Source organism: Panthera tigris, chromosome C1 (assembly GCF_018350195.1).
Source record: "Panthera tigris isolate Pti1 chromosome C1, P.tigris_Pti1_mat1.1, whole genome shotgun sequence".
In the NCBI taxonomy this organism is placed as follows: Eukaryota; Metazoa; Chordata; class Mammalia; order Carnivora; family Felidae; genus Panthera; species Panthera tigris.
The window spans coordinates 157,905,247-157,921,035 of NC_056667.1; the positions used below are offsets into that span (position 1 = coordinate 157,905,247).

General features: G+C 39.0%; 1 protein-coding gene across 1 annotated transcript in view; it reads left to right on the forward strand.

Moving 5' to 3' along the window:
- Positions 1-15,789, forward strand: part of MYO3B (myosin IIIB) — a 224,951-nt gene that overhangs the window by 77,655 nt on the left and 131,507 nt on the right. The window contains exons 15-17 of the mRNA XM_042994661.1: positions 10,338-10,449; positions 11,395-11,557; positions 12,933-13,013. Coding sequence (XP_042850595.1) covers positions 10,338-10,449; positions 11,395-11,557; positions 12,933-13,013 — 356 coding nt within the window. The remainder of the gene's footprint in view (positions 1-10,337; positions 10,450-11,394; positions 11,558-12,932; positions 13,014-15,789) is intronic.

Here is a 15,789-nt window from a genome sequence, read left to right on the forward strand (position 1 = left end):
CATGGGTAAGCCTCAGGCCTCCACTTACTAATCTGTGACCTCAAGCCAATTCCTCCTATCTGGATTTCTCTTTCAAACAAGAATTTTTAAAACAGTTTAACAATTACATTAAAATTAAATTAAATTAAATTTAAATTTAAAACAATTTAAACAATTTAAAAACAAGAATTTTTATTTATGACTTTAAGTTAAGTTCCCTTCAGGATCTAAATGTTTATTCAAGTAGCAAGCCAGGCCCTTCCACAGATGGCCCTGTGGGAATGCCCACTCATGGAGGGTTTTGACGGAGGGCTGGGCAGATCTGTTTGTGAACATGAGGAAGAATAGCTGGATTGGGGTGTCCTAGATCCCTAGTGTGCAGTACAGAAGCCTCAGCATCTGTCGGAAACTTGGAACGTTCAGCAATGAAAGGAGAAGAAATGATAGGAAAGGAAGTTACTAAAAAACAACCTGCAACAATTTAGGAAATGTATCACCAAGGTTGGCTCTGACTCTACCCAGTGTGCCTAACCACAGCAAAAGGGAACTGGAACTGTATTAGTCGGGGTTCTCCATAGAAACAGAATCAATAGAGTGTGTGTGTGTGTGTGTGTACTGAGAGAGATTTGTTTTAAGGAATTGGCTCATGTAATTGTGGGGGCTGGCAAGTCAGAAATCCGCAGGGCAGGCTAGCAGTCTAGAAATTCCAGTGGGAACTGATGTTGTGGTCTTGTGCCCAAAGGCAGTCTGGAGATGGTATTTCTTCCACCCAAGGGAGCATAGTCTTTCCTTGTAAGGCTTTCAGTTGATTAGATGAGGCACACCCACATTATGGAGGGTGGTCTGCTTTACTCAAATATTAACAATATTAATTTTTCTGACTTACAAACATAGCATCTTTCTCCATTTATTTAGGTTGTCTTTAATTTTTCCTAGCCAATATTTTGTAGTTTTCAGTGTACAGGTCTTATACATTTATCCTTAGGTTTATCCCTATTATTTCACATTTTTAATGCTATTGTAAATGATATTTTTAAAATTTCAATTTCTAATTGTATATAGAAATACAATAATTTTTGTATATTGATTTTTATCTTGCAAGTCTGCTAAACTCGCTTATTAGTTCTGATAAGGCTTTTTTGTAGATACCATTGGATTTTCTACATAGACAATTATGTCATCTTCAAATTAAAACAGTTCTATTCATTTTTTAAATCTTTTTAAATGTTTATTCTAGAGAGAGACAGAGCGTGAGTGGGGGAGGGGCAGAGAGAAAGAGGGAGACACAGAATCTGAAGCAGCCTCCAGGCTCTGAGCTGTCAGCACAGAGCCTGAAGCAGGGCTCAAACCCATGAACTGAGAGATCATTACCTGAACTGAAGTAAGAAGGTCAACCAACTGAGCCACCTAGGTGCCCCAGTTCTATTCGTTTTAAATACAGATGCCTTTTCTTTCTTTGTCTGGTCCTATTGCAATGGCTGGAATCTCTGGTACAATGTGGAATGGAAGTTGTGAGAGTGAACATCCTTGCCTTTTTTCCTAATCTTTGGGGAATAAGTGTTCAGCCAGTCTCTGTTAAATATGTTAGGTTTAACTTGATGAGTGAGCTTGAGGAAGTTCTCTTGTTGCATGAGTCTATTGAAAAGGGTTTTGTTTTGTTTTTTTAAGTGTTTATTTTAAGAAAGAGGGGAGGGACAGAGAGAGAGAGAGGGAGAGTCCCAAGCAGCGACATAGGGCTTGAACCCACCAACCATGAGATCATGACCTACGCCGAAATCAAGAATTGGATGTTGAACCAACTGAGGTACCAGGCACCCCTGTGGGTTTTTTAAAATAGGATTAGATGTTTGATTTTGTCAAATGCTTTTCCTCATTTATTAAGAGCGTGTCTTTTTTCTTTTAGCTTATTAATATGTGTAAAGTTTTTCATTATTGTCCTTTTAATATTTATAAAATCTGTAGAATTTCATAAATTATGTGATATTATATAATTTATATCTTCTTTGTTTTCTCCCCACCCCCCCAGCCCTGATCTGTATAGCTAGAGGTTTACCAATTTTATTAACCTTCTCCAAGAACTGCTTTTAGTTTAATTCATTGTCTATTTTCTGTTTCATTGATTCTTTCACTTTGATATTTATTGTGTCTTTTCTTCTGCTTACTTTGGGCTTAATTTGCTCTTTGTCTAATTTATGGTGGAGGCTAAGGTCATGCATTTGAGAGAATGTTCTTTTTTTCTATTATAGGTGTTTGATGATATAATTTTTCAAGTACTACTTTAGCAGTCTCCCATAAGTTTTGAGAGATTGTTTTCATTTTCATTTGATGAAGAATACTTTTTAATTTCTCTTTTGATTTCTTCTTTGACCTATGGACTATTAAAAAGTCTGTTCGTAAGTATTTGGGGATTTTCCAGATATCTTCCTGTTGTTGATTTTTAATTTAATTCTACTGTGATCAGAGAGCATGTTTTGTGTGACTTGAGCACTTCATTCATTAAGTCATGTTTTATGGCCCAGATTTGTCCTATTGTGGTAAATGTTTCTACATGCAGTTGAAAAGAATATATATTCTGTTCTTGTTGGCTGGAATGTTCTAGACATTTCCAGTAGGCCAAGTTGGTTGTTCACCCTTTCTGATTCCTTGATGTTGGGTTTTTTTGTTTTGTTTTGTTTTGTTTTTTGCCTACTTGTTCTAACAATTATTGGGGAGGGTATTGAACTCCCTAAGGATAATTGTGGATTTGTCTATTTCTCCTTGCAAATTAGTTTTAGCTTCGTGTATTAGGTGCAAACATGCTTAGGTCTCTTAAATTCTTTTGATGGATTGACCTTTTTATCACTGTGAAATAAATATCTTTATCCTTGGTAATATTTTTTTGCTCTGAAATCTACTTTGTTTGATACTGTAATATAGTCAATTACTATAGTTTTAACTTGATGAGTGTTTGTTAACATGGTATATCTTTCTCTTTTACTTTTAGTTGTGTCTTTATATTTGTGCCTTTTTTGTAAGCAGCATATAGTTACACTTTGGTTTTTTATTCCATCTGAGAATTTCTGCCTTTAAATTATGTTGTTTTGACCATTTACACTTAACATTTGTTTGGCTAGGTCCAATCTATCATTTTGCTATTCGTTTCTCAGACACATTTGTCTCCTGTGTTCTCTGTTCCCTTCTTCTAGTTCTTTTGGATTTATCGAGTATTTTATATGATTTCATTTTATCTTCTTTGTTCACCTATTAACTGCTGGTCTTTTATTATTTTGGGGGTTGTTTTCTGATTTATAATATACATCTTTAACTTATGCTAACCTACTTCAGGCAGTATTATATCACTTCACAAATAGTTTTGTGTATAGAATATATAGTATAGAATAGAATTAGAATAATAGTTTACTTCACTGTCCCTCCTCCTGGCCTTTATGCTCTTGTTATATTTGTGCTGTTTATGTTATGTTGTCAGTCATAAGTTACACTTACCCATATGTTTTAAACTTCATAATATATTATTAATTTTGTTTAACAGTTAAGTATATTTTCAAAAGATTTAATAATAAGAAAAAATCTCTTCAATATTTAACAACATAGTTATCTTCTGGCACTCTTCATTTTTTTATATAGATCCATATTTCCATTTGGTATTATTTTCTTTCTTCATACAGGACTTCATTTAACATTTCTTATAATGCAGATCATCTGGTGATGACTTCTTTCAGCTTTTGTATGCCTGAAAAATTCTTTATTTTGTCTTTGTTTTTGAAAGATAATTTCACTGAATATAGAATTCTTTTCTTTTGATTCTTTAAAGATTTTCACCATTGTCCTCTCACTTTCATTGTTTCTGTTGAGGACTCTAATGGCATATTTATCTTTGTTCCTGTGTATCTAACATATCTTTTTTCTTTGGTTTCTTTTAAGATTTTTCCCTTTATGACTGTGTTTTGAACAATTTGATTATAATATCCTTTGGTGTAATTTTCTTCAAGTTGTTTTGTGTGTGTGCTTGGACTTAGATCTGTTAGTTTCTAGTTTTCTTCAAATTTGGAAAATTTTTAGCCATAATTTTTTCAAATATTTTGTCTGTACCCTTCTTTTTTCTCCTCTTCATAACTCCAGTTTCATGTATAAGGCCACTTGAAGTTGTCCTACAGTTCATGAATGCACTTTTATTTTTTTAATTATTTTTTTCTTCTGTGTTTCATTTTGTATAGTTTCTATTGTCGTGTCTTCAAGTTTAGTAATCTTTTTTTTTTTCCTGCAGTGTGTGAATTGCTGCTAATTCTGTTCTGTGTGTGTATTTTTTTTTTTAATTTCAGACATTATAGTTTTCATTTCTAAAAATTCTGGTTGGGTCTTTTTTGTATCTCTGCGTCTCCATTTAACTTTTTGAACATATGGAATACAGTTAAAATAAGTGTTTTAGTGTTATTCTCTGTTAATTTTATTATCTGTGTTACTTCTGGATCCGTTTCAGTTAGTTGACTTTTTCCTCATTATGGGTCATATTTTCCTGCGTGCCTGATACTTTTTGACTGGATACCAGACATTGTCCTTTTATCTTTTGGGGTGCTGGATATTTTTGTATCCCTATGAAAATCTTTGTGCTTTGTTCTGGGATGAAGTTAAATTACAGGCATACTTTGTTTTATTGCAATTTACTTTATTGCGCTTCTGCAGTAAAGGATACTGCATTTTTTACAAGTTGAAGGTTTGTGGCAACCCTGCATCAAGTTTAAGTTTATTGGCACCATTCCAATAGCATTTGCTCACTTTGTGTCACTGTGTCACATTTCGGTAATTCTCACGATGTTTCAAATTTTTCATTATTATTATATTTGTTAAGGTTATCTGTGATCAGTGATCACAGCTCATTGAAGGCTCAGATGATGGTTAACATTTCTTAGCAATAAAGTATTTTAAATTAAGGTATGTATTTTTTACAACATAATGCTATTATACACTCAATAGACCACATAATAATGGTCTATCACTTTCATATGAACTGGGAAACCAAAAAGTTGATTTGACTCACTTTTTTTTGAGATAGTCACTTTATTGCAGCAATCTGAAACTGAACCCATAGTATCTCTGAGGTATGCCTATACTTGGAAACAGTTTCAGCCTATTGGATCTTTTTTTTTTTTAATGTTTATTTTTGAGAGAGAGAGAGAGTACATGAGCAGGGGAGGGACAGAGAGGGAGACACAAATTCTGAAGCAGGCTCCAGGCTCTGAGCTGACAGCACAGAACCTGACATGGGACTTGAACTCTTGAGCTGTGAGATCATGACCTGAGCTGAAGTCGGACACTTAACCAAGAGCCACCCAGACTCCTGGATCTTGTTTTAAGATCTCTTAGGTAAAGCAGAGCTGTGTTTAGCACTAATATTTCCCCACTTCTGAAGCAAGACACTACTGAGTCCTCTATCCATTGTCCTATGAATTATGAGGTTGATCAGTCTGGCTGGTAGAAACAGGCACTATTCTCAGCCCTCTGTAAGCATCGGGCACTATTCCCTCTAGTCTTCTTAGATGGTTCTTTGCCCAGCCTTGAGTAGTTTCTTCCCATGCAGGTGCTAATCACTTACTCTGCTAAATACCTGAGAGGCCTTCCGCGGATGTCCAGATGTAGCTCTCGACTAGTACTCTGTCCTACATACTCTAGGGCCTTGGTGTCTCCAACACGTGGTGGTAGGCTTTGAAATATGATTGGTCAGATGTAAGCTGTCAGCTCTGCCTGCTTTGTGTCTAGAAGAGTTCAAGTCTAGCTCTTTATAAGAAAGAAAATAGCCTCACTGGCAGCTGATTTGGAACTTTCAAAAACTCCAAAATTTCTAAATATTTTTTTTCTTTTCTTTGCAATTAAGGTTTCTTTTAGTAGACCCAGAGCTCATCTTGAATGAAGTCCAGGGACACTTTTCATCTTCACTCCCTCTTTATAGTACCCTTAGTCCCCCTCCTGGAGGGTCCTGCTTCCTCTGAGGGAAGCCTAGAAGTTCTTAGGGATTTTATAGGCTTTGTTCCTGGCTCCACCCTGGAAGGACAGTGTTTGGTCATTACAGTTTCTTAGACATAAGTCTCTCACACTTTCCTAAGTGGAACACAAACAAAACTAAAATGCCTTCCTCTTACTGAGATGGACCAGTTCTCATAGGACAACTTTAATAGTCTCTGTTTCTTTACTCTGTCTTACCAAAGACTTTATCAACCTGTACTGAAGAGTATAAGAAAGGAGAAATGAAGAAAAATAAAAGCCCCCATTTGCCTCAAAGGTACTATTCAAATTAAATAGGTTAAATAGGCTTTGGAGGTCAGCCTAAGAAATGCACTACCGTTGATTTGGTGGCAGATACACCTACATTCCTAACAATAACTTTTGTTGGGGATAGCTCTGTAGAGAGCATGATTATAGTATGAAAAAAAACCATTGTACCTAGATAGACAAACTAAAGAAGACCAATTCTTCCCAAGTTTTCTTTTTTTATATCTATAGAAAATTTTCATTTTTATGTAGGCAAATTTGTCAGTATGTTCTGGTGAGAAATGATATTACTTTTACTCTTTTTTGTTTCTCTCTCTTACATTAGAAACAACTTTAGGGGCATCTGAGTGGCTCAGTCTGAGCATCAGACTTTGGCTCAGGTTGTGATCTTACGGTTCGTGAGTTCAAGCCCCATGTCAGGCTTGCTGCTATCAGCCTGTTAGCACAGAGCCCGTTTCAGATCCTCTGTCCTCCTCTCTTTCTGCCCTTTCCCTGCTCATGCTCTTTCTCTCAAAAAATAAATACAAATAAAAAAAATATTTTTAAAAAACCTAGCTTTATTAGCTGGATTCATATTGCTTTTTTTTTTTTTAAATCAATTACATGGTAGTTTAGAGATTTAAATAATAATCTTAGCCTTTGTCATTTACTTGATGTCCTCTTGGACAAGTCATTTCATCTCACCAAAAACAGTTTTCTGTGTCAGTAAGATATTTAATGATCTAGAGAGATTCTTTGTGATGGTTTAAAAACATGTTCACAAATTACTTGATACTCCTCCCTTCAGGAGGTAGAACTTAATTTTTCTCTCATTGAATTTGGTCTGGATTTACATGACTTGTTTCTAGTACATAGAAGATGAAATAAGTGATGGTATGTCACTTCTAGGCCTTGGTCATTAAAGGCGTTATGGGTTCCTCCCGTTCACTAGTGCGTTCTCTCTCCCTCTCTCTCTCTCTCTCTCTTTCTCCCTGGGATCCCTGCTTCTGAGGGAAACCATCTTCTATGTTATAAAGATACTCAGACTGTCCTCTGAAGAGGCCCATGTGGCAGGGAACCAAGGCCTCCTGCCAACAGCCAGTAGGGAACTGAGGCTTTCTACCATCAGCCATGTGAGTGCACCATCTTGAAAATAAATCATGTGGCCCTAGGCAAGTCTTTAGATGACTGCAGCCATGGCTGACATCTCAACTGTAATTTATGAGAGACCCTGGGCCAGAATTGCCCAGGTAAGCTGCTCCTAAATTCCAAATGCTTACAAAACATATGATGACAAATGTCTGTTTTAAGGCATTAAATTTTGGAGTAATTTGTTGTCTAGCAATAGAAAACTAATATGTCCTAGTATCTTACAGATACTTCCAGTTTATGATTCTATAATTTAAATGCAGGAGGCTGTATCTCTAATTGCCTGTTACTTTTACTAATACTTGACAAACTGCTTAGCCTGTTACATTTAAAAACTCTTCCTTGAAGAGTCTTTATTCCATATACCATTTTAGGCAGAAAGCTAGATAACATATTTGAGAAGAAATATTTTTCAACTGGATATTTACTGTTTTAACAGCTTATATGTTTTAATGAGATGAGACCTTTGGAAGACTTTCCATAGAGTTCTAAAGCAGGAAAGGGCTCTTTAGTCTTTGGAGGTCCAACAGGAGCTATGTGTACCTTTTGACTTTATATGCAATGCGTTAAGAACATTTTCTTGAGAAGGAATATGAATACCTTTCTCCAGATTTTCATAGATTCCTGCCCCCAAAAAGAATTTAGAACCACTTATCTGCTTCCCATTCCCACCTGTGGGAATTCAGGTACAGAGAAGTGATTTACAGTTACCCAACAGAGATCTTCTTACTCTTAATTCAGTGTTCAGACTCCAATCTGAGAGGTAAATTCTACCTACAAGAGGCAGCTCAGGGCAGAACTGGTCTTTGCAATGCTCTCAAGTACCCAGGCCCTTAGGACCTTTATACTTACTATTTTGTGATTGCATATCCCCTGTTCATTTAACTCATCCAACTGCTTCGGGAAGGGGGTCTGGAATAGATCTTCCCCAAAAAGACCCCTCTTGCTGACAGATCTTTTATATTGGTGACTTTCTGTTTTGTCCTTATATGGAAGCACACAGGAGCTCCGCCAGAGTGCTTCTTTACCATGGTACCTACCAGAATCCAGAATTATTCCATGGAGGAAATACACATTGTACTTATCTGACCTGATTATTACAGACATATCACTTACATGGTTTTTTTAGTATTTTTTTGAAACTTTCACTTCTTTGTAGTACTCTTACCCATCTCTTTCTGAACTAAACCAAATATGAATATTAGCATCATAATAAATTAAGAGATTGGGTTGAAGGACCAGAAATCAAAGCTAAGTTCTAATATTTATGCTAGTTCAGGATTCATTCTGCCTATTTAAAAATTAGAAACTGCTAAGAACCATCTATAGATGACTGGAAAACAAGTATAAATCCTTGATTGGAGAGCTGGAACATACCTTACATTCTTCCCATATCTCACACGGGACTGATCGTTCATTAGATTCTCTTTAAATACTTCATCGTTAATAGTATTAACCCTGGGTTGATTAAAGCCAGGGTTGTTTGTGTTATAAATGGCCAGGCCTAATGGAAAGAGTGTAGGAAATCCTTGTTTTACCACTGACTTACATACCTCATGCTATTTGTATTTCAGCTTTCCCCAAACATTCACCCATATAGATTTGCCATCTATTCCCATCATCCCCGTGTACTCCAGGACACAAACATTTTGCTTTAGCTAGAGCCAGGTCAGAGAAGCCATGACTGAAACTATAGTCCTAAAGAAACTGAGGCTAATGTGCTAATGCCATGAACTGCCCTGATAGCCCTAATCCTGATTCCCAGCTGTACCTCCTCCCACTTGGCCCCAGAAGATGTCATCTATGAGCAGGTTCCTGGGCTTGGCTAAATGACCTAGCATAGTCCTGGCCATCATTCAGGGGTTCTTTGAGAGCACTGCCCCTCCTTCCCAATGGTAGAAACAGAGACTCAGAGCCTTGGAAACTTTCCCAGGATCTCTGAATGCAAATGTTTCCAGCAAATTCAACAGTATATCCTAACTTGTAAAACAGTCTTGTAGCACAAAGATAAAGTTAAATGACCCAAGTGCTAATCAGGTATGTTTATTTTTCCATAAACAGAAAGATGTGGAATATTTGGCAAGAGGAAGGGTCATATTTTGTATTGGGGCAATTTTTCTTAAAAAGTAAAAACAGCTCTATATTTAAAAGTATAGTAATTCCAAAATAACAGCTCAACCTTGTCTGAGGAATGGCAGGAAACTCCTTTGACAAGGAAATTAAACTTCCAAGGGGTTGAATTTAATTGTAGATGGCAGCAAAGAGCAGAGGAAAGATCCCTGGAAAATTTTTAGAGAAAAACTAAGGTAAGGTGTTCTAAAAGAATAAAATGTGTGTGTGTGTGTGTGTGTGTGTGTGTGTGTGTGTGTGTGTATTTTGATGGAGAGAAAAAAGGAGAGGGGGAAAAACCCTTTTGTGGGTGTTCTTTGAATCCAACCAGAAAGTATGGAAGTTCGTTAAAATGAGTTTTTTAGGAAGACAAATGTGGTTTTGGTGATTATATCAAAAAATATGCCTACTCTGTATTTTGAGAGAGACATGTGGCTCAGTGGACCAATTCAATAGTATTAGGCTACTTCATTTTTGCTATCTACAAATAGCTTCAGAGGGAACATTTCAAGGTAGAGTCAGAATTTATACAGTGGGATTACAAATTATATTGTAATAATGCTAACGTTTAAAATGATGACTTTCCCTAGAAGAGCTGTCTGAATTTCAGTTTTCTTAATGGATTAGATACTTTGATTTTACATGCAAAAGATGCCAAGTATTCCACTGAATATGAATTATAAAGCAATATTAAAAGGGAAATACATGTAGCAGAAAATTTAAAAGCAAGTAAGAGCTAAGTTAATACGTACAAGTTGTATACCTCTCACTACCTAGTATGCTATTATTGGACAGTAGGTCCTATACTGTATCAAATGATAACTAAAAATGTTTTATTTTACTCTTTTATTTTGTAGATATTATTACTTGGCATTCAAAGCACATGAAACACCTGTTGCTAGCAAAGAGAGCTGTGTTGCTATCTTGGAAAAGTCCAGATTAGATCACTGGGTGCTGGGAAAAACAAAGGTAGTTCTTTCTTTATTGTTCACATTGTCACCTGTGATGCTCTACTGTGTACCTTTGTCTGTTGTCAGTGATATGACCGGCTCTGTACATTGTGTAGCTTAGCAGGCAAGACCCCAGCCTAACAGTGATCTTCGCTGGTCTTGGGTCAGGAGTGGTCCTAGGACCTCTGGACAAGAAGAGGAGGGTTTGCCTCCTGTTCTGCATGTAATTTGAGAGAACCATTTAACATTTCTAGAATGAGAACTTTGAGCTCATTTTAAAATGTCCCTCTAATTTAAATGCTGTTTATCCCAGCACCTCATGGAAATACACAAATCTTATTAATGACAATAAAAAGTATCTTTTACAGTTTTGTCCATTTTTCATTAGACTCTTGCTGTGTTTTTTACTGTATACCCTGAGTAGTAGTCCCATTGTGTATAGCTTTTCATCTGAAACATCCTGTCGCTTTATCCCAGGTTTTTATGACCCATTCTGAATTGTCCTACAAAGCCAGTGGTAGCCTGAGTGTTGATGACAACACGGTTGCTCCTCAGCAGGAATTAGATCACTGTGGGTCCTGTACGTCCTTCTCCCAAACTTCCACTGCTGGCCATGGGTCAGTTCTGTTGGTTAGTGCCTCCATCAAGGGCTGTAGAGACAGATAGTAGAAGTCAAATTGAGAATATAGAACTCCTGGCAGTTATAAGGCACTTTTGGAGAACATTTGGAATCTCCTAAACCCCATTAACCTCATTGTTTGTTCACGTCAATAACCAATAATTGGCTCAACCTTAGAAAGGGAGTTGTGTTTGCTCCTAAGCAGTCAGTAATACTGGCATAAAACACGTCACTGTAAACTTATTTAGATAATGGTTTTAATATTTTTATTAAGAATACTCTGGAGTAGACTGGATATCTGTTCGGGAACCCATATTTAATGCTAAAAGTAATATCTCATTTCAGGTTTTTCTCAAATATTACCATGTTGAGCAGTTGAATTTGCTGCTACGAGAAGTCATAGGCAGGGTGGTTGTGCTGCAGGCATATGCCAAGGGGTGGCTTGGAGCCAGGAGATACAGAAGAGTCAGAGAGAAGAGAGAGAAGGGGGCCATTGCCATCCAGTCAGGTAAATAAATGGTCCTGAATCTTGGCATTTCATCAAGCACTCAGGCCGCTCGCCTGTTGCTTTTCTCAGTGGCTTCTTCTCTTCCTCCTACCTTCCCTTCCCTTCTTCTTTCCTTTCTTCCTTGCTTCAGCAAATATTTATTGAGTGCCTATTGCAGACCAGTCCCTGGGCTAGATGCTGGGAATCTAGCCATGAGCAAGACTACCGTGGTCTCCGACCTCCACATAAGCAAACAGACGTCACAACACACCGTGATAAGTGCAAGATAGAGGCAGTGTGAAGTGGGAAGAGGTAAAACCCAGATCTCACGGACATGTGCCCCTTCTCCCAGATGACTGATGTGTAATACACACCTCAGGCCCATCACCAAGTTCTCAACATCAGAATCACTAACGCCATTTCCCAAAGGCTTTTCTAGCCCAGACAAAGCTTATAAACCTAGGGAACAAATTGCTCGGCTCTCCCCTACGCCCAGCCCATCCAGGGTCTCTTTCCACACGTGTGTGTCATTTGTGTTACAAACAGCATCTGAGTTCCTGTGCTGTTGCTGAGTGGTTATGAAAGTGTCAGATCTTGTACATAGTGGACAGTTTCCCTTGTGCCCTCATAACCCAGAATCATGTCGTTCACTCTGGACTTCACGACCACACTGAGCAACACCGAAGGCTGTGATGCTAACGGGAGGGACAAAACGGTGAAGTGGTCATGCTCCTGGCAGGCAGCTGAATGCCCCAGTCCTCTTTCTACAGGACTCAGCACATCCCCAGAGGTTTCTTTTCTCTTTCTCTTATCCTCATCCATTTCTTTTGCCTTTTGCCTTTCTACCGTCTATTTTCTTCTCTCGAAGCACTGCTCTTAGCACATGGTTCACTCTCCCCAAACACACGTGTCATGCTACTAATTATTCCCCTTGACTCCCATCATTATTTTTCACTCCTTCAAATTGATGTTCATACCTTCCTCCCCAGTAAAAAAAAATTGGGCAGGGCAGGCTGTTCAGTTCTTCCCCACCATCTCAACAAACCACCCTACCCCAAGTCTTGAAAATGGAGCTTCCTCTGTGGGTTGGAATGACAGGGAACCACCTCAGCTGGGATGGAGGTCCCAATGATTCATAAGTAGATTCCAGTGTTCTGGAAACTCACTGCTAGAGCAAAAATAACTCCTTCTGAGAAGCATCTTGGAAGCCGAGCTAAGAGTACAGAGAGGCCTCTCTTCCCCCATCATCGCTCACGTATCTCTGCTCATTTTGTTCAGGGAGAAAGCAGGAGGGAGGAGAAGAGGGGTAATAGATTGGAGGGAAAACAGCTTATATCAATTCTCTGGCACGTTCTTAAATTAATGTCATTCCTAGCACATGGTTTTATATTTTTAGCCTGGAGAGGATATGATGCTCGGAGGAAATTTAAGAAAATAAGCAACAGAAGGAGTGAGTCTGCGGTTCCTATTCAAGCAGGTAATTAAAACATCATTTTCATAGCGTCCACTTGAAAATATTCTGTGATTAAGTTCATATGAGTTTAGGAAAGCTGAAAGGTTAATAATTCAGGAGCACCGGAATAGAAGGTAAAGTCCTAGTGGGGGTTCTAGTCCTTGTTCTGACACACCCCCTGCGTGATGATAGCAAGGCTGACAGTGAGCACTTACTGCATACTTGTGGAAAGATGCTCAAAGTAAGTCCTGGTTTATAGAGAGGGGACCTGCGGCACAGAGAAGTGAAGTAACGTGTCCATAGTCACATGGCTAGTCAGGAGCAGAGTCAGCATTTGAACACAGGCAGATTGGACACAGTCAACTTTACATACTGCCAGCTGAACAAATTCCTTTCCTTCTTGGAGTCACATGTCCGTCGTCTGTGAAAGGAGAGCACCGGCTAAAGTCTGGTTAAGTCTGGAAGGTGTCTAATTACCTTGGAATTTCTCTGATTATATGCAAGGCCCATCTTTCAGCATCACAGAGATAAGAATAGCTCAGGGACTTTCCCAGCAAATGGAATTTCCCACACCCTGGCCTGTTTGTGACTAGGGTGGTCCTCTGCACCACCCCCACCCCCACCCTGGGGTAAGCTGTGGCTCAACTTGGCCTGGATGCATGAGTGCTCTGAGCTCTGCTTCCTGGCTCATCTGACCTGTCCCTGGCTCCTGGATGGCTCTGTTCTTCTGCAAATGGCAATATCCGTGGTGGCTTCCAGGCTGGGTTCCCTTCATCATTTGAAGCTCTATAATCTAAAGGAGGCTCTGGAAGAAGTATGCTCCAGCATGCCTGGAGCTCTGACAGTGGAGACAGAATGAGAGAGCAGGGGCTAGTCCAGTGGACTCCACAGGCTCAAAGGATAGGGTTTCAGATACTGTTGCCTTGAAGCAAACTCCTTAGTAAAACAGCTGCAATCTTTTTGAGATGGTCCTGCCCAGAGCCTGACTCCAGGAACACTTGTCAGAACTCTCTTAGGCCACTGTGGAGGCCAGACATCTTCATTCAGAACCAAAATATTTGGAAAGAAGAGGGCATCATTTAAATGCAAATGTGTAGCTTTTAACACCATCCCCTAGGAGTTTTAAGCTCTACAACTTCAAAGAGTTCAGGAAGAAGGATGCAATTGTAGTTGCAGCTTAAGAAAAACAACTCAAAGTGCATTTGTTCCCTATTGCCCACCTCCACTCACCACACCACACACAGCCCTCTCCACCCCACCCCCCAAAGTCTCCTGGACTGATTTCAGATCCTGCAGTTTGGCCCAAAGCCCAACATATGTTTTAAAATATAAACTTTGGGTTATATATTGTTGATCCACTGAGTCCAGTGTGTAGGATCATAAAGCAAATTTTCCCTCTCTGAAAACGATCTTTACGGGCTTCCCTGTTTGCACTCTGTTATTGCCAAGTAAGGGCTGCATGAAAACACAGACAGGTTTGCTTCATCACCGGATCAGGTCAGTCATGATTGCGTCGTTCCAGTAGAGCACCAGTGCAGTAGGTACCATGGAAGGATAATCTTGTTTGGTGGAACCAGAGAGAACACATCTCTTTAAGGTACTTCTGTTTTTTTAAAGCTTTGCAATCACCCCATTTTTTAGCCTGGCAACGAGTGTTCCTCCTTATCAGGTGGCATCGGGAGTCTCCAGGGACTTTGGCAGACATGAGGATGTTGAGAGTGGTACTCAAGCCACCCCTCCCTCTTAGAAGTCATGTGGCAGCCAGAGCAAAAGCAGGCAGAGTCCCTTTGCCCTTCAGCCAACACAGGAATCAAGGTGCTGGTTTTGTGTTAGCAGAAAAGATGCCTGGGGAGGGTAACAGCATTTGCAGTTTTATTGGCAGATTACTTTTACTTGAGAATGTTTTCCGTATCTTTATATTGGAAGCCATGGTTGTGTTGATCTAAAAAGCAAAGCCACCTCCTTCTAACTTCTCTGTTTTGGGGTGTGTTCTCAAAGCATAACCTTCTCATTACAAGCTCTTCTTCACCCCACGAGAATATTTCTGGGCAGAACAAGCCCCAGACATAGTGCTTCCCTTACTTGTGAAGCCTGCAGGAAGTGACTTAGAGATGTTATCATAGACAGCCATTCTGATTGTTTTTGAAACTTATTCTCTAATTTTTTTTTTCAACAAATCATTTCATTGGAAATTTAGATTCTATGCAATGCGTTTCTTTGTATTTCAAGTTCTGGCCCATAGCATTTTTTTGTGGGTAGTGTTGCTAAGATATGTTATATATTTTTAAAAGAGCAGCCCTTGAAATTTAGGAAGCATTTGGCCTACATGTTGCTACAGACCAGCGCATATTGAAATTTGTTTGCCTTTCATCTCCTTCCCAATAAAAGCAGCCGCACAGCTTATCCCTTTAGCTTCCTCAGAACTTCCTTTCAGAATTCCCGATCTATTACGGCACATTCACATACCAGAAACAAGATGCCTTTTCATGCTGTCAACCTTTTTCATCTGAAATGTAAATTAATTCTTGCTGGTATGCCTTGACAGAGATCAAAGTCGGGGTATTAACCTTCCTGGGCTTTCTCTGGGAATCCGTCCCCAGGACTGGGCTGCTACTAAGAGGCCAGTGTCCCTGTTATAGGGCCCTCCTCCAGGAAGCCCTCAGTCTAGGAGCCACCATTTCAAAGGTACAGCGTCGTTTTGTAACTGACCTCATCATTACTTTAAACTAGGTGAGAAATGATCTGCCTGGCTAATTCTTGAAAGAGAGAGAGGGAAGGAGGGAAGGGGATACACACACAC